General features: G+C 55.8%; 6 protein-coding genes across 6 annotated transcripts; 1 reads left to right on the plus strand and 5 right to left on the minus strand.

The window, feature by feature from the left end:
• Positions 1-2,483: 2,483 nt before the first annotated feature.
• GCG54_00002846 (uncharacterized protein) lies at positions 2,484-2,837 on the minus strand (the record flags this gene model as incomplete). Its single annotated transcript, XM_045402928.1, has 2 exons — positions 2,484-2,727; positions 2,794-2,837. The coding sequence occupies 2 exons, from the start codon at positions 2,835-2,837 to the stop codon at positions 2,484-2,486; spliced, it is 288 nt and encodes a 95-aa protein (XP_045264659.1).
• A 2,286-nt stretch (positions 2,838-5,123) lies between these two features.
• Positions 5,124-6,490, minus strand: GCG54_00002847 (uncharacterized protein; the record flags this gene model as incomplete). Its single annotated transcript, XM_045402929.1, has 2 exons — positions 5,124-5,602; positions 5,659-6,490. 2 exons carry the CDS (start codon positions 6,488-6,490, stop codon positions 5,124-5,126), a joined length of 1,311 nt encoding a protein of 436 aa, XP_045264660.1.
• Positions 6,491-7,229: 739 nt separating this feature from the next.
• Positions 7,230-8,774, minus strand: GCG54_00002848 (Bypass of stop codon protein 6; the record flags this gene model as incomplete). Its single annotated transcript, XM_045402930.1, has 3 exons — positions 7,230-8,402; positions 8,456-8,470; positions 8,523-8,774. The coding sequence occupies 3 exons, from the start codon at positions 8,772-8,774 to the stop codon at positions 7,230-7,232; spliced, it is 1,440 nt and encodes a 479-aa protein (XP_045264661.1).
• Positions 8,775-9,262: 488 nt separating this feature from the next.
• GCG54_00002849 (uncharacterized protein) lies at positions 9,263-10,582 on the plus strand (the record flags this gene model as incomplete). Its single annotated transcript, XM_045402931.1, has 1 exon — positions 9,263-10,582. The coding sequence occupies one exon, from the start codon at positions 9,263-9,265 to the stop codon at positions 10,580-10,582; it is 1,320 nt and encodes a 439-aa protein (XP_045264662.1).
• A 1,254-nt stretch (positions 10,583-11,836) lies between these two features.
• Positions 11,837-12,748, minus strand: GCG54_00002850 (Endoglucanase-7; the record flags this gene model as incomplete). Its single annotated transcript, XM_045402932.1, has 1 exon — positions 11,837-12,748. One exon carries the CDS (start codon positions 12,746-12,748, stop codon positions 11,837-11,839), a length of 912 nt encoding a protein of 303 aa, XP_045264663.1.
• A 2,200-nt stretch (positions 12,749-14,948) lies between these two features.
• On the minus strand, positions 14,949-16,562 carry GCG54_00002851 (uncharacterized protein; the record flags this gene model as incomplete). Its single annotated transcript, XM_045402933.1, has 1 exon — positions 14,949-16,562. One exon carries the CDS (start codon positions 16,560-16,562, stop codon positions 14,949-14,951), a length of 1,614 nt encoding a protein of 537 aa, XP_045264664.1.
• Positions 16,563-17,138: the final 576 nt, after the last annotated feature.

Genomic DNA, 17,138 nt, shown 5'->3' on the forward strand with positions numbered 1-17,138 from the left:
CAGTCTGGACATCCGCACTGCGACTCTCAAGCCTCCCCATTGTCCCGACGATCTCCCCGTAGTAAGCCGCTGTCGAGTTTCACATGCCGCCGTAGCACCGGGCCGTGCGCGCGAGGACCATATTGCGGTCTACTCTCTTCTGAAAGCTGCACTGCATTTCCCCAATTCATCCGTTGAATGTGATTCTGTGCCACGCAGATATTGATTACTCCATGACCTGTGTCACACCGAGTTGCCGGCTTACCGTTGCTGATTTGGTGATTCAAGAGCTTTCTCCAGATCTGTGGCACCCGTTGAGGTGTAGCATGATTCAAGACGACTAACTGTCCCGAGCTAGCCCGAGCCTCGAATGGCCCTAGGAAACAACAACAGTCTGTGCTGTGAAGCATTTCAGTGTGGCTCAATTACTCACTTGACATTGCGAATTGTGGCAACACCTGTCCGGAGACAGACTCGTGAGTCACCGCTAAGCCGCAAGGCCATAGGAACTGCGTCCTTTGACTGAGTAATCATCATATCTCTTTGTTGAATCATGATCGCAGAATGAGAGTTGGGACTTCTCGTGTTCTCCAAGCTTCCCGCTGAGACTAAGACTAAGTCTTGGCCACGGAGAAACAAGGCGGATGATTGCCTAGGCAACTCTTAATTAGTAGCGTCCGTAGTGAACGCCACTCTTAATGGACCAACCCCCAAGAAGCTTCGATTCAAGTTCTAGCCCGGCGCCACCAATTTGTCAAGACCTCGATTTAGCTGTGATAATTCGACCAGCCAAGATCCTGACCGGGATCTAGTTCTCTCGTCCGTCCACCTCGGTTATCAAGAGACCGAGCAGCTTCTTGGCTGAAGACCTCTTAATGTTGTTTGGATCCCGCCATCGCGTTCCCATCGGACACATGGGCAAAGTTGCAGTCTCCGAAAGACGGGTTTATGCCGTGAGTACAAAGATATTTGAAAGCTGGGGCCAGGGGCAGGCATGCATTAACGGCATTGATAGCGAGTTCGTCCAAGGTCCAACCATCACGTACCTTGTCGACGGGTAAATCCCTTCTGCCCCAAGCTTCCAGCCATCTCAACTCTCGCGACTAGGATTGCGGACAACGATGCAAGGGGTCGACATCCATTTCCACGCGCCTGGTTCTTCCGCCTTGCAGTGAAGCCTGCCAGGCGATCAAAACCCTGCGTCCGCATCAATATCTGCAGATGCTTCGCAAGCTGTGGCTGAGCATGTCATGATGTGCATGTTCGTGACGGTTAAAAGCCCCAAACAGGAGGTTATGCAGGACGACGTTGTGCAGCACAAAACATCAACCGAAATCCAAGCATTGTGTCTCTGCAAGCTGTACCCCGCGTTTGACGGTTTGAACCAGAGAGGGGCGACAAGGGTGTGTTAAGCCGAGAAGTGTGTTTCTCGGGCCTCTCGTTTGCGGTATGAGAAAGCGAGCTGTTTTCCTGTTCGCTGTGGTGCCTCACCAACGTGGTTGCAGAAACAGAACAGCAGCAGCAGCAGCAGCAGCAGCAGCAGAAAGAGCTCGGCGCGCTCAGAGTTGGACCATGCACCATGTGCATTTCAGGGCCACAAGACTAGGGATGAAGACAAGGAAACATCCGGCCAAACCTCCAGAGTGCCAAGAAAAAACAGGTCTTGACGCACTTTCTGCAGGAACTCCTCGCATCCGACAGCGATAAGATCGTCTTCTCTCGTGTCGAAAGAAAACGCGCGAACTAGCGGCCCGTGCCCAAAACCAACCGTCTCCGGGAGGCCAACCTCTAGCGGCAAATCCTGCCAGGGGAACGAGGAGGAGGAAAGTGTGGCTCGGTCTGCGCGCCGAGATTGCACGGCGTCGAAACATGTCAGGGCAGCCCGTGCTGCTGCTTCTGCAGTTTGAGCATCACATGCCTATTACCGGTTCCCCAAGAAGAATGTCATTGCGAATTTGTAGTGCACGGCGTATTTCCGGAGCGTAGGAGGAGAGGTCCGGTGATTTGCCTCCGGGTTTTGATGGGGCTGGGTGCCGTGTAACTGAAAAATTCTTTGCCATCTTCTGCTCATGCTGTTCTGCACATGATCAAGTCAGGCCGTTCTGCTGAAAGCGATTCGCGTACGTCGTCCTATGAATATGACGGCAGACACTCAGTGTCTTCGTTGAGGTGCGCATCACGCTAAGATCTTCTTCTCTCCTCTCCTACATCACTCCCAGGGGGCCAAGACCGATATGCAAAGGCAAGGCTTCGTCGCCGCTGCTGACCAAGACTCATCCAGTCTCGCCTCTCGCCTCTCGAGCAGCGCCTCACGCAGGGAAGCATATTGACGTCACAAGCTCGCCTTTTGCGAAGAACGGGGCAAATGCTGCAGCACATCATGCGCACTGCGGAAGGTTTGCCAAATTATGTGATGTATTTCTATGGTAAGCAATCAAGACCACGTGCAGATGCAGACGTATGGTCTTCCCTTGGATGCGCACCATCTTTCGCCTCATTATCTGTCAATCCGACACTGGAAATCCAATTTCTGCCAGGATACCCGCCATGCGAACGCGACCGGCTTTTTCGGCGTCGTCTGTTGTTTTGGGTGATGTTGCCATTTGGGAAAGCGGTGGACTTGCATGCTGCTGGGAGCCCAAGAACCGACCGATGCAGTATCCCGGGTCCGACCTGACGGGAATTGCGGGGCGTTCCTCCGGCAGTGTCGGAGTGAGCGGCGGGGTTGTTGACTTTTCTTCAACGGACCTGTGGGGAAGGTGTCAGCTAATCGCTCTCGAAGCTCGCACTGTCCACAGGTGGCGATCTACAAACCTTTGATTGAAGCCGCAGACTGCAGCTGTTGACGAGGTGGGCATGCTGATGGCTTAATCCCCTGCTCCGGGTAGGGGCTGGGGGGAGCAGTGGTTCGCCTGGGCGGTGCCGGTGGCATCCAATCAGTGGGCCCCGGGAACAGTGGGTCTTCCGGTCCAATACTTTCCGGTTGTTGTGCACCGAGCTGGAGGGGAAACAAGGGAGGATCAAGCACCGTGATGTCGAGGGCGTTGGCGATTCTAGCTGATGAAGATGCACGATGAGCGTGAACTACATGGTTCGCGACGATCGAGCCAAAGAGGACGGGTTGGCATATTTAAAGCTCGTCACCGCACCCTGACGAGGGAGGGATAGATGGACCTGCTGTTCATGGTGGGCAGAAAGCCAAACCCGAGGACGTGGAGGGAGCCTTACGCTACAGGCACGCCTTCTGTCAACGACAACCACCACCAGAGTTGGCGTGGGCGATGAACATCGTGGCTTTCCCAGCCAGTGACGTGATGCCGTGTTCTAGGCCGTCGCGGCCGTTGCGCCGGGCTCTATGTCAACGATCTCGGGCAAGGCAATCTTCCACTTCGAGTAGCCGTTGAACGGGCCGCGACCTATTCTAGACGACAGGAACTCGCTTCACGGCACTGTCAGTGGGTCTGCAAGGCGTCGACAGCGTGGATTCAGCAGTCACCCGCCCCTACAACTCCGGAAATCTCACAGAGATCTACACCCTCCCCTGTGGTCTGGACTTTTCGATTTTGGTTGTCTGGGGTAGGGAATCTGAGAATGCCATGAACTGTCTGCAGTGTTACTGCAACAGCTGACTCGGCTCCTTGCGATCACGTCCTAATGAAGGGACCATAACGGCGTGTCTGCGGACCAAGCTCCGGCTCGCTGCAGGTGAGACACCACGCCGCAGCGGTATCCGGCTTGCAATATGTAAAAAGACCCGTCCAGGCCTTCCTCTCGCAATCGCCAAGCAACGTACAGAATGGGAACACTGACGTCACGGAGATCTCTCAATTAAACCCGGAGCTGTGTCCGGCAAGAGCAGGACTTCGGTGTGTCGCGACGAAGCAGTAAGGCAACCAAAAGGTGGTCAGAATAGGAAGGGCCCTGGAGAAAAAGGGTCGAGACTGCGGGCTGGACCCTGGGCGTCAGCCCCCTTGGCTGTTGATGGTTGATCTCACTGCCTTGCGCCTTCGGGTCCGATGAATTCATGGAGCATACGGCTTTTTGAGCAATGACGTATGCTGCTCGATTATCTTCAATTGAGTGTTGCTTCTCTTGGCCATGAGAGTATTCGTAGCTCTATGCTAAGTCCTAGGGGTTTGCGACGGTGATGTTGCTGCAGCTGGGGAGATGTTGCCAGCGCCGTGTATTGGATCGTGGAATTGGACTCCTGACACGATGCCTATTCCAGAAAGGGATCAGCCATCCAGTTCGTCTTCCAAAATCGCGCACTCGAGAAATCGGGAATTGGCAAAATTCCCATGATCAAAAGTCGCCAATCTGCCATCCGGCTCCCTCGTGGATGGACCCTGACAAGAGCATTTGGGGGTGTGCAGGGGTGCTTAGCGGGCGCATGGCACCCCGAAATCTGCTTTCAAAATCAGGGCAGAGGGCGCCAATCCCAATCCTGTCGGATGCCTCGCCGGCAAGCCCTGGGATCGACCGAACAGCGCAATCTAGGCCGGTCTATAAGTCCCCCAGTTGTCCGAGATGTGCATTCCATTCACTTTTTGTCGTATGACTTCCCTTTCCCATGGAGTTTTGTCGCAGCCTGTTCTGCATCGCAAGGCAACCAAACGACGAGTGATGATTCTGGAGACTATGATGCAACCAGTGTCTTTCAGCTGATGACGTCACGGAAATCATCCGCTGCCACCGGCTTTGCACTGCCCCGCACCTCTAGGCGGATGGGAGACTGCTGATGCGCGGGTGTATGTACTAAGTATGTGTGTATGTACACACGTCTTTGGCTCCAGAGGTCGGGGTCTAGATCTGCCTCGAGCCTGTCAGCAAAGCAAAAACATTTGCAAGGGTCGGTAGAATACCTTTTGCATGGCTACAGCCCCTTACATCACAGCTGTCTGTTTTGCGGCGACACGCTGTCTTGGTCACACCACTGCAGTATGCGTCCTGAGATCCAAGCGCTCATCATGTATTATCATTACTACTGAGTTGGTATCTAGGAGGTCGGGAATGCCATCAATATCGATGGTCCATCATGTATTTTGTACTGTAGGGCAATAAGGAGAAGCTACCTCCACTCGGCTCCTCCTCAAAGCGCGCCCGCCGTCGTGGCCACGTCTTATTCGTCCAGCACTTCCCACAGGCTATTGAGGATGAATACCGAAACTGAAATCAAAATCCGTCATCTGTCCGAACACGAAGCTTGCTTGCGTGGGCATAGGCACAGGAAGGGGCACAGGCAAGTTCGCTGCAAGCAGTCGCCCTCCTGTGTGGTGTGTCGAGAGAGTCCCTCGGGGCGGTCGACTGCGGCTCGCTTCGGTCGGCTCCGATATCTTTCGTCTTTTGTTCTGCGCCGTTCGTGTGGTCGAATAGACCAATTTTTCCTCCTTGTTCTTGATCCATTCACAAGCTAAGACACCGAAGCGGACCTTGCTAGGATGTTTGTGCTTGCTGAACTTGCTTTGTGCGGCGTACTGGTTGAATCTCTTACGGACCCAGGACAGAGTATCGAGAACCTTACCCCTGACAACCCATTCATCCTCGTCCACTTCCTCAAAAAGGTGGCGCGCGCTCTTGTACCTCCGAGGCGACCCCTCATCATCAGCCTTCAATCTGCCTGTGCCTACAAAGACAGAATCGTCAGCAAGTCGCCTCAGATAACCTGGTAGGCTTCCTTACCTTTGCTGGCACCCTCGCACGGGGCCGGTTGAGGGCCGTCGCAATCAGCCAGGGGAATGTCGGCCATGGGGATGTCGAAGTCGTCATCGTCCTCCGGTTGAGGTTTGCGGAGGATCATGTAGTCAACAAAGTAGAAAGCCTCGAGATTTGGAAGGTGTCGAGCCAGAAATTCGTATAGGTGAAGAGGATACGTTCTCTTGCGGCTGCCAAAGTGATGCTCTCCGCATTGTCGACAGTAGTAGCCTGATGTCGCACCTTCCCACTGGGGACAGTACTGGACGGCGACTCGACGAATGTTGGCGAGCTGGTCGCAGCTGATATTCAGAGCCAAGCGACAGCCGGCTCCCATTGACCTCAACGGAATGTATTCCAACAAGACGACATCGTCTGCGGCACCCAGAGATACCACACGGCCGTCATCAAGCTTCAGAGTTCTTGGATGGCTGGCCAAACGCTGAACCACGGACCTTGCCTCAGAGCAGGTGACAGAAAGGGTGGCCATGATTTGGTTGACGGAGACGTGGTTGGACAGGTTGGCTCGAGGCGCCGCGAACCGAGGCTTCAGCGTTGCTGGTACGAGGGGACCATGGCGTCTCTCCTGGGAAAAGTCAGGTAGAACGTCGTCATCCTCGTCATCGCTGTCCGGGGGGCCAAGGGCTACGGACCCGTGGGATACAAAAGAGCGGGCTTTTGTATCGATGCGGAGGTATTGCATTCCAGGCTCAAAGATGGCATCCTCCCAAATTTGCTGTCGAATCTCGGTGGGCAGTTTGGGAAATGGGGCGAACGAGCGGACAGAAAGCGGAATGTCGAACTTGAGGGCGAATGCCATGCTGGACGATTCCGTGACTCGGTTGATCTTTTGGGTAGTCAGCGAAAGGCTTTATGGAGCGATACAATAAATGTGTTGGCAGACGTGGAAGATGTAGTCGGGAGCCGGGCCGGAAAGCGAACGTCAGTGATGCAGGTCTCGGCCTCGACCTCGGTGAATGACTCTGCTTTGGGGTTGCTTCAATGACTGCGTGGGAAAGAACCGCAAGGAGGTGAGCGGCACAGAAAGGACAGTGGAAGGTGCGAGGTCAACAGCAGGGCACCTTGTGAACCTCGACCCGGCGTTGTGGACGGGAAGGTGCGTCTCGGTTCTGGAAGAAGTCCGGCTCGAGTGGAAAGGGAAAGCGGGAACCCGAATGAGCTGTCACTGCCCAAAGTGAATGCGAACCCGCCACGCCACGTGTGGTTTATTAGGCAGGAACAACTCAGACGGTGGGTAAGGTCCGTACCTGCCTCTGCCTCGCTTTGCCTGCCTCGTTGGTGAATATGGGAACTCCCACCGAGAACCTTCCTGCCTCACACCTCGCCTTTGCATCCCACCGTCTCCCTCACCGATATCCCATCTCACCAACGCTCGTCATCAGCATGCAAGTTATGCAAGTTCTTGGTTTTCAATGCTTATGCCATGGACCTGCCACATTTCATAGCGTAGACTGCATCGCATGGGACCGACAGGCTTCATCCGCGATGATGTTCTATTAGAAAAGAGGGCAACGAAAGGACGGTATGCTATGCGTTTCTCATGATGCAAGATTCTTAACCCAACGCACAGCAGCCCGAAAATCGTTCCCAATGGGTTCCCGATTTCTCCTCGCCTCTTCTAACCCGCCCTTCCGGTAACCGCCCGGAAAACACAGCCATAAGAGAAAGAGGACAACCAGCACCGACAACGCGATGGGCTGAAGCACCCAAACTCCTCTGCTATTCGCGATGGCTCCGATGCCGAACGGGATGATGGCACCGCCAGCCCCGCCGAATGCTGCAGCAAACCCAATGACGCTGACATGGTTGTCCCTCGGCAGTAGCTTCGCGGCCGCGACGATGGCTGCTGGGAACAGCGGCCCGAGGAAGAAACCGAGCAGCATCACGAAGATGACCGATGCGACAAAGTTTGGAACGAGCCAGTACAGCAGCTGCAGGACGACAGACAGGAGGACGTACACGGCGATGGCCCGCTTCTCTCCCACGCGACCTGTGACAAAGCCCAGCACCAGCCGACCGAGTGTCAGCCCGAGCCAGAACAGAACCGTGGTGATGCCAGCTAGGAACGGCTCCGCGTGCCGCACGCGCAGCATAAAGGTCACGATCCAGCCGCCCAGTGCAACTTCTATGCCCACGTATGCGAGCAGGTAGAACGCGAGAAGCCATGTGATCGGTTTACGAATCACTGCTACCGTCGACGTGTGATTGGCGCCGTCCGTCGACGAAGGGTGTTTCTCACGGTGCACCTTGCCCGTGGCTTTCCAAAATGCAGTCGAGGTGAGGATGAAGGTGAGGGCCGTCATGGCTGTCATGACGTAGTAGAAGTTGAACCACTCCAGGTCGGCCCTGGCAACCATGGCAGAGGCGATGAGCGGGCCAACTGTCGCACCGAGCCCGTACGCGCCGTGGAGGAACCCGAGCAGCTCATTCGAGTTCTGCATGTTGCCGATCCAGGCGTTCCAGCCGCTGTCCTCGAGGCCATTGCCATATCCTGTCACCAACAGGGCGAATGGCAGGACTGGGTACGGTGGGTGTAGGGCCAGGGGGAGGAAACCAATGGTTCGGGCTATTGGCCCGATGATTGCAATGCCTCTCTGGCCCAGTTGATGATGGATGAAGTTGTTCGTGAGAGCGGCAATGATGTAGCCGACAAATGGTGCTAGGAAAAGGAGAGAAACGACCGTGTATGAAACGTCGTAGTAGCTCTCAATCTGTCACCGAATCAGCAGAGCTCAACGGTATCTTGATGGGATGTTCAGCCCACATATGGCAGCAAGGCCTGTGATATCGTCAGCGATGGTCTCGGATGAGCGTTTGCGAGGGAATCTTACACCGACGGCTCCATCATTCATGCCCATCACGATGAAGCTATACAAAGTGGCGACATATCGGAAGGCGTTCGTCCGAGTACCGTTCCATTTCTCAAGTTCCGGCTCGTGTTCCTGGCTCCAGCTGGGTTGGCGCTTCTCGTCCGTCTCCATGAGACTGAGCGACGAGGGAGTTCGCGATAGGTTGGGAGGGTCGGTCGGGTCTAATAACCCGACGTCGGAGGAAGATATCGACTTGAGTGGCGGAGCGCGCATTTCTTGTTGAGGAGGTGTTCCTGGTGAGATCAGAAGAACCCATATATCCTAATATCCCATGCATTATCGACAGCAGCCGGATGCGGGGTCGCCTTTGCCGGATTGGCCTGCCGGGAGCGCAGCCGCGGCGCCCGTTCTCCCACACCATCATCAAGGTTTGCTGAGGCCGAGCACGTTAACCTTTGAACGGTGCGACAGCCCGTGTTTTCAAGTATTCTCCGCTCGTGTATTAAATTCCGAGGATGACCCAAACGAACCACGGCCGGACGTGTGGACGCCCCGGATCCGGCTCGGAGCCGAAGTAGCACCCCGCCGTCTGACGACCAGAAGCCTCCGAACGGCCCCCAGCAGCAAGGAGGAAAAGCCTCCGAATGCGTCTTACGAGGGGTTCGCGTCTTGCAACAGATGACAGTGCACAACGTTCATCACTGACCCAGAAAAGAAAAGTACCTTCTCTTTTCTTGGAATAACATAAGGAAGAAAAAAATATGACAATCGCCCGCCATCCGAACCAAAAACGGTCAGCGTGCGAGAGGTGTCGCCGACAAAAGCTTCGATGCTCCCGCCAAGACACGGAAGACGAAGCCCGCTGTTCGCGGTGCGCGCGACTGGGGTTCCCTTGTGTCGCCGGCCAGCAACGGCGGATCGGCCGGCCCTCGCGCACCAAAAATCAGGGAAACAATGTTTCGAATGACCGAGACCGAGGCCGCGATCGTGAGGCGGCGCAGGAGGAGGACGAAGGAGATGGAGATGGGTATGAGGCTGCGAGTCTCCGCGGGGACGACTTGTTGCTGGATGAAAATGCGACCGCGGAGACCACGCCGCCAGTGGCCGCGAGATCTGGAGAGGAGGTGGCCGAAGTTGGTGTCGACGTTCAAATTGACCCCCTTCTTTGCGACTTTGAATGGGATGAAACGGACTTCGCCGTTGACGTCGGCGACCACTTCACGGACTCTCTAGAGACAGCTGCACGTCCGCAGTCACAGCTGGATGCTACAATCCAGCACGAAGCATTCGCTAGGCTGTCCAAGGTCAACGTCGACCTCCACCTTCACCTGTCCAAGGTCGATAACCACCGGCAGCATATGGATCTATGCTCCTTCATCTACCCCGAATCCGTCCTCAGCGTTGATTCCGTCACACTAGCTGAGCTCGCCCTCGTCATTTTCCAAGACTTCGTGACTGTTCTTTCGACTCTGGCCAAGTCAATGAAACAGGCGGCAGTTGACTTGGCCATCCTGCCAAGCCAAGACGCTGTTCCATCTCTGCCGTGGGATAACTCTGGCGGGCTGCCGACCGCTCTAGGCTGGATCGTTCCGTCGGAAAGTTTCCCATCGCCGGACATCATGAGTCCGTCAACCGCAACGTCCGGGCCCGAAGCCGTAGGTCCGCCTTTGGCTCTCGTCATCACGAGCTGCTTCGTCCAAATCATCACCCTCTTTGAGTCGATCACCCTCCACATCCACAAAAGACTTGAACTACTCGCCGTGGACCCCCTGACGCCGATTGAGGGTCTCAAGTTTGGGGCTTTCTGGATCGGCGATGGACATCTGCAAGGCATCATCTTTACCCAAATCATCACCTCTCTCTTGGACAGAGCTGATCGTCTTCTTGGCCTGCGAGACCATGACACTTCGAGGTGGAGCGCATCGCCGCATCAAACAATTCTATCCAGTGAGCAGCGCGGTATACTGCGTGGTCAACTCAAAGAAGCGACAGGTGACTCGCTGTTGCGGACAGAAAAGCTTAGAGACAGCCTCACAATCATTAGAAGACGTCTCACGGAAGCCTCAGCCCTAAGTTCTTAGACTTCGTGCCTTTTTAAATGTTGAAAATCAGTGGATCAAATCTGGCGATCAATGCGCGCCGGACCCTAGTGGAAATCACTTGCCGTCCCATCCCTTGAAGCCCCACGCGTGGTGCTGAAGATCATGAGGTTCCGGTGGGATATCCGACGTGCCCGGAAAGTCGGCTTCGTGACCATTAAAAAGGCGGGGAATATCGACGACAGATTCGCGTCAACGCCCCTGTAATGACCAGAGAGTTCATGAACATCTTGCAACCTGTGAGGTTCCTTCAACGATGTGAAAGGATTCAAGTGATCATGTTGCTGTCGAAGCAACTGAAGCCCAAATCCGCAACCGCCCCCAACCGCCAGTTGATGAAACAAACAAATCGCATACACAAAACGGCAGGGCCATCAACCCCATGTCTGGAGCCCCGATGCCATCGTACACTCGGCTTCATCAAAAAAATTCTATCATCATCCGTTAATCAAACCCATTCGCATCGGCCGATTTACCCGCTCAATATAACTCGGCATCCCACGGAGAATACCAAGTGGGCGCACGCGGCACCCATCGTCCCGCGGCAGTTTGTTCCGTTTTAGACTGCTCTTTTGACCTCAAATCTGCTCAGACGGGCCCCACTCCATAACATCGCCCGCCAAGTATATCAACCGACATGGGCGCCCTTCCTCAGCGCAACGTCCAAAAAACTCTGTTCGCCGCTCAGACTTATTTCGTGAAACTTTTTCAACTTCAATGACTTGAGAGAGAGCGGAAGAGTGCTTAAAGTCGACCGCAACCACCCACCACATCCATGCCATCGGCATTCTGACGCCCGCCCTCACGTCAAGTTCGTCTCACAGGTTCGAGTCAGCCACCGGATCAACAGCACGGAACGAACTCAACTCAATGTCGAGTCAAAAAAAAAAAAACAGTTATGGAGTGAGTAAACACATACGGCTATGCTCAGAGACACTACAAAGCAGGAATATTGCGTCGTTGAGAGTCACAATTCACGGGGTCACGTTCACGAAAGCAAGGCACAAGATATTGACTGAACAGTTGATACATTGCAAAGCTTGATAGCACCCAGCAACAAAAAAAGGTGTGCTGGGCGCCTAGGAGGTCGGCTAAAAAAGGTGTGGGTGCTTGCAGCGATATATACACCGGGTATAATCTATTTACATGGTCGAGAAACGAACAAAGGCTCATTCAAAAGTTTGGATGTGTGTTTTCCTTCTTCTCCATCAGATCGCGAATGCGGCGATTCTCCGCTTAGTGGCGGGCGTGGAAGAGGTCACGAGCGTGACGGCGGAGCTTCTTGGCGCAGCCGGCATCAGCAGCAGCAGAAGCGGAAGCGGAAGCAGCGGCGGTAGGGACAGCAGAGGCGGTGCCGTTGGAGGGGGTGGTGGGGGTGGCAGAGCCGCCGCCGGAGCTGGAGCCGGAGCCGAACAGAGCAGGGCCGGGGATCTCGTAGCTGGTGAGGGTGCTGTAGGGGTTGAAGAGGATACCGGCGTCGGTGCTCTTGTACAGAGCAGTGCCGAGGGTGCCCTCGGGGTTGGAAGTGCCAGAGCCAGTGATCTCAACGTTGACGCACTGGGGGTAGTTCTGGGCACCGTTCTCAGAGCCAGCACCGTGCATGGCAATGATCTCGTGACGGAGAACGTAGTTGCCAGCGGCGAGGTCGGAGGGGATGGTGGAGGTCCAGGTGTTGTTGTTCTTGATGAGCTTGGTGGCAGCCCACTCCTGGGTGTCCAGGTCGATACCGGCCTCATCGATCTTGACCCACTTGAGGGTGGCGGGGTCGGCAGAGGTGCAGGCGCCGTCGCACTTGGCGGCGTAGGTCAGGACGGGACCGATGTGAGACTCGGGCCAGGCAGACCACTGGAAGTCGACAGTGCCGCCGGCAGCGACCTTGGCGGAGGAGGCACCGGGAGCGGCGTTCTTGTGGCAGTTGATGTCGACGGTGCCGTAGGCGTCGGGGGCGATGAAGCCGTTGTCGAGGTTCTCAGCGGACCAGGCGGCGATGGAAGGGGGAGTTCCGCCGTTCTGCTTGAGGTAGTAATAGTCGAGCTTGTAGCCCTGGACGTAGGCGCCATCAATCTCGTAGCCGGTGACGGTACCGTGGGCAAGAGCGGAAGCGGCGAAAGCGCCAGCAAGGGCGACGGTGTTCTTGATGGAAGGCATTTTGGATGAAAGAAGGATGGGTCCTGAAAAAGGAGGTTGAAGTGGAATGAATGAGCTTGTTCGTGGATGTAAAGTGTTGCAAAAGAATGTCCCAGCTTCACACAGTGAAGAACTGACGGTTAGACGATTGGAAAAGAATGAAGGTGGTAAGAACCAAAGAGTGTGTGCGACCTTGCAATGTTGGATGCTGAACGAGAGGAAAGCAGATGTAAAAACGAGGGCGTCGTCGCTGTATTTATCCCACCGGTCACACTGAAGGGCACCCCTTTCCACGACACCTTTCTCTTCCTCTTTGCCGCTGCCAAGATAGACTCGCAGACACCGACGACTGAGCCGCGCTCACCCTGGAGCCTCTGGAGGAGAGACGGGTGGAGATGGAAGAAACTTCATAAGACCGAAACACCAATATGCAAACCAGAGTGGTGGAATTTTGGGGGGTGGCACCCGGTCAAGGCCGGGGGACCATCGACGTCGTCGGATGTACTCCGATTTGGAAGGGTGACCGGTCTTGCAAAGATGAGATGGACTGTTCCACCCGGGCTGCGGCGTGGCGCCCAGCTCCAGCCGCCTCCAGCGTCGTGGTCGATTCCGGTTGCTCAGCCGTCATGGAAATCATGGAAGGAGGATCATTGATCTGGCCCAGGGGCTTCAGCCGGGATCGCAGCCGGGGTCCTGCGGCACAGGGAAGGTGACGGTCATGATGGAGTCGTTGGCCCGGTTGGCAGGCGGTGTTGGCAAGCGTTGTTGGCTGATGATGGCGATGCCCCTGGCAAGCGAAGACGGCTTTGCCCAGAAATGGTGCCTGGCCAGCGGCAGGGGATCCCGTAAAGGCGTCTCGAGCCCGGCTGGGCATTAGCAAAGCGTCTGAAAGAGTCGCTGATAGAGCTTCGGTCGCGTGAAGCGTGGGACGCGTGGGGATTCATGACTTGCAGACTTGCCGTTTCTAGCAGAACACAGCAACACACCGGAATCTCAGACGTAGCGCGGGCCATGAAACAGCCCCTCATGGCGCCCTTAATAAGGCAAGGTAGATCATAAGAAGATGTGCGTGTGCATCGTGCTCCACCCAAGAGCCGCCGGCCTGTGCGTGATTGATTAGAATTGAATTTTCGGAGCCAGGTCCCGACGGAATATGCATATCCCCCCATGCTGTCGCTACCTCGTTAGCGCCTCGCTTCCCTTGGTTGCTGAATTGTGGTTAATGTCGTGCCGTTATATGGAGGTGGTGATGATGATGCCGGGACTCAGTTATGCATGATCCCTCTTGTCCCTAAAGCCAGCCAGTCAGTCAGCGAGCGCAAGGACAGACAGAAGCGTAGCAGAATCCGAACTCATGATTAAGTTGTGGTTCCTGGCGCCATTCACCCCTGGATTATTGCCCCACATTTGCCGCCCACGTTTTTATTGAATTTTCTTCTTCCCCTTTCCATGGCGCGCCCAGCAATATGTGATCTCGTTTCGGGCATTTCCTTGCGCCGATCTCATAGTCGAGATGAACACGACAGCCGCCAGACCGATTCTTCTTCATGCGCCGAGACTTTGGCAACCGCGAATTCATCTCGTCGTCGAGAACCCGTCGTCCGAGGGCACTTTCGATGAAACGGGCCTGCATGGCCGTCGAACAAACGGTCGTCGACAGTCAGCATTGAATCATTCACAATCAGCACCAACCAACGAACCGCCGCCGCTCGCGCTGGCCATCCTGCGGCCGTCGGGTCTGCCCCTCCTCCCGTGACACAGGAGGCCACACCTCCTGCAGCGCTGCAGACGGCGTCACGGCGCGGAATCCCTGGGACCACCTGCATTGACAGGGCTGTCGTCGCTTACACAGTCCAGCGCCGCGAATCCCAACCCCAGCATCGACCTTTCCGGGGTTAGCGTCTGTTTTGGATAGACTTCAGTCGTCGTCAAGCCTTCCTGGCAGTCATGTTTGCTGAGAACGGACAGCTCCTCGACAGTTCAATGTGCCGAGTTGACGACGATGGCGGTGAGTGTGGTCTGAGTTGCCTGGACCGTGACTTCAGGGAACATCTTTGTTCGGCTCGAGGCCGGTGTATCACGGCAGATTGGGATTGCATCACGTCCACCTTCTGGTCGACGGCCAAACCTGTCGACATTCGACAAACCGAGAACATTCTTGGCGACTGACTTTCCGTTGCTGCCACAGCGAGGATTCATTCGGCGAAACTTATGTTATCTTCTAAAGGAATCCCTGGATAGCCTCCCAGAATGCGGCAGGGCTCTCCCACATGGGAAGGTGACCAGCATTCGGCACAATCTTCAACTCTGCGCCCTTCTCACCGATCGTGCCCTTAAATCCGTCCATCGCCTTCGCGAGCGCGCCCTTGGCATCGCCATCACCGACGACCAACAGGCCGGGAACTTTGCAAGAACCGAGGGCTGGCTTGAGGTCGTAGTCCCACAGCGCCTGACAGCTGTACCTGAATCCGGCCACGTCGTTGGCGGCTACCATGTCAGTCATGGCCTTGACAACGCTCTCCTTTTCCATCGTCGCAGGATGGAACCAACGGCCCACCGTTTGCTGCGCCAGCTTGGCGATGCCAGCTCCACTATCCTCCTCCGCTACGGCAATGCGATCCTTCCACGCCTGGGTATTGGCAGCGCTTGATGTGGCGTTGAAATCACAAGCGATGAACTTCTCCAGACGCTCGGGATACTTGAGGGAAAAGTTCGTTGTGGTCGCACCTCCCATTGATACACCAATGAGGGCGTGCAGCTTGGGAATACGCAGAGCATCGAGGACCGTACGAAGGTCGGATGCAAGCAGATCCAGCGTTGCCGGCACGGGCGGGCTGGGGATGGAGTGCCTTCCACGGCTATCATAACGCAGGATACGCAGGTCCGGACGCTTCTCCTTCAAGATCTCGACGACAGGATCCCACATGTGCAGCGACGTCAACAAGGAGTTGCAGAAAGCAACAGTAGGAGCACCGTCCGCGGGGTTGCCCTCGAGTCTGTAGGGAATAGCAAGGCTATCCTCCGCGGTGATGTAAGAGCTGATAGATCCATCCTTGCCGGGGACGGTGTTGGTCTTGCCATCAGGTGCCGCCCAGACGGCCGCCGAGTCTGATTGCTTCTTGAGGTTGTTCAGATCGCGGGGCGCGGGGCCGAAAACGTAAAAGAGTGAGTAGGTACGGCGGTTCATGCCCTTGACGTATTTAACAATCTCGCCGGCGCGTTTCGTAGCGGTGGAGGCCTTGTGCTCGGGGCCACCGAGTCCGTTTTCGCGGGCGTAGTCGTGGAGTACGAAGAAAGTGGACTTGGCACCGGCACCGTCGCCAAGGGTGGAGATCTTGAAGACTCTCGTCCTCAGCCATCCGGGGACCTTTGACAACATGTCGATGTGCTCCTCCTCGTACCACTTTTTGAATTCTTCCTCGGCAGCCTCGTCGTTGAGGTTTGTCTCGATAGCAACCAGCTCGAGACCCTCAGCCTCCTTATCAGAAAGCTCTTCGATAGGGCGGAAAGAAGGGGCCTTGCGCTCGATAACCAGGTCGAAGAAGTATCTGGTGACAGCGACCTGGCCAATGGTCTCGGCCTCGCGCGAAGATCTGTTTGCTCTGAGGGTGGTGTATGTAGGTGTCTCCAAGTGAGACATGTCGGTCACGTCGTAGCTCGCAAGGTAGGTTGGCTCCTTGCCGTCGTTGGCGCGGTACCGCAGGCCGTTGGTGAAGATTTGGGGAATACGCAGGCGAGTCGGGCCGTGCTCGTTGTTGTACCACTCGTGGAATTGCTCCTCAGCCAGTGTAGGCTTCGGCTGCATAGTAACGTAGAGCATTCCAGGGGTCGCCATTGTGTCTCAATGCCTCGAAGATGATTCTCGGGGCTCAATTGTGCTATGGAGAGAGAGCAAAAAGGAGTGAGGCTTGGGAGAGTGCCGAGATAAACAAGCCGGAATCTTCAGCGGCGACTTCGGTGGTGCTGCTCGGCAGTGGGCGGGGCAGATGACGAACGCGGGGTCGATTTGGGGGAGGGTCGGTAGGTTCGGGATGATGGCACGGCACCTCGCGCAGCGCAACAAGCCAATGGCAGCAGGGACGAAGGTTTGATTTCAGCGGTGGTGAGGGGTCAACGACGCTGAACTGTCACTGTCCGCTGTGCTGTCTGTCGACTTGGTTGGGGTCGTGTAGCAGAGGTAGCATTCGCGCGGAGGAGGGGCATTGTTGTTCGGCATGGTCGAGATAAATAATCGGAGGCAGGCGGAAAAGTGTTCTGCCAGGGCATCTTGGGGTCTGCGACCGCGATTGATGGTTTTTCCTGCTGGACAACTCGTGCGATGTCGGTCGCATGAAGGTCTGTTGACCGATCTGCGATCCTGGGCATTGTGTTTAGAGCATTGCGAGAGCGAGAAAAGGGTTCGACGTCCTAT

Source organism: Colletotrichum gloeosporioides, assembly GCF_011800055.1.
Source record: "Colletotrichum gloeosporioides strain Lc1 chromosome Unknown consensus_42, whole genome shotgun sequence".
Lineage (NCBI taxonomy): Eukaryota > Fungi > Ascomycota > Sordariomycetes > Glomerellales > Glomerellaceae > Colletotrichum > Colletotrichum gloeosporioides.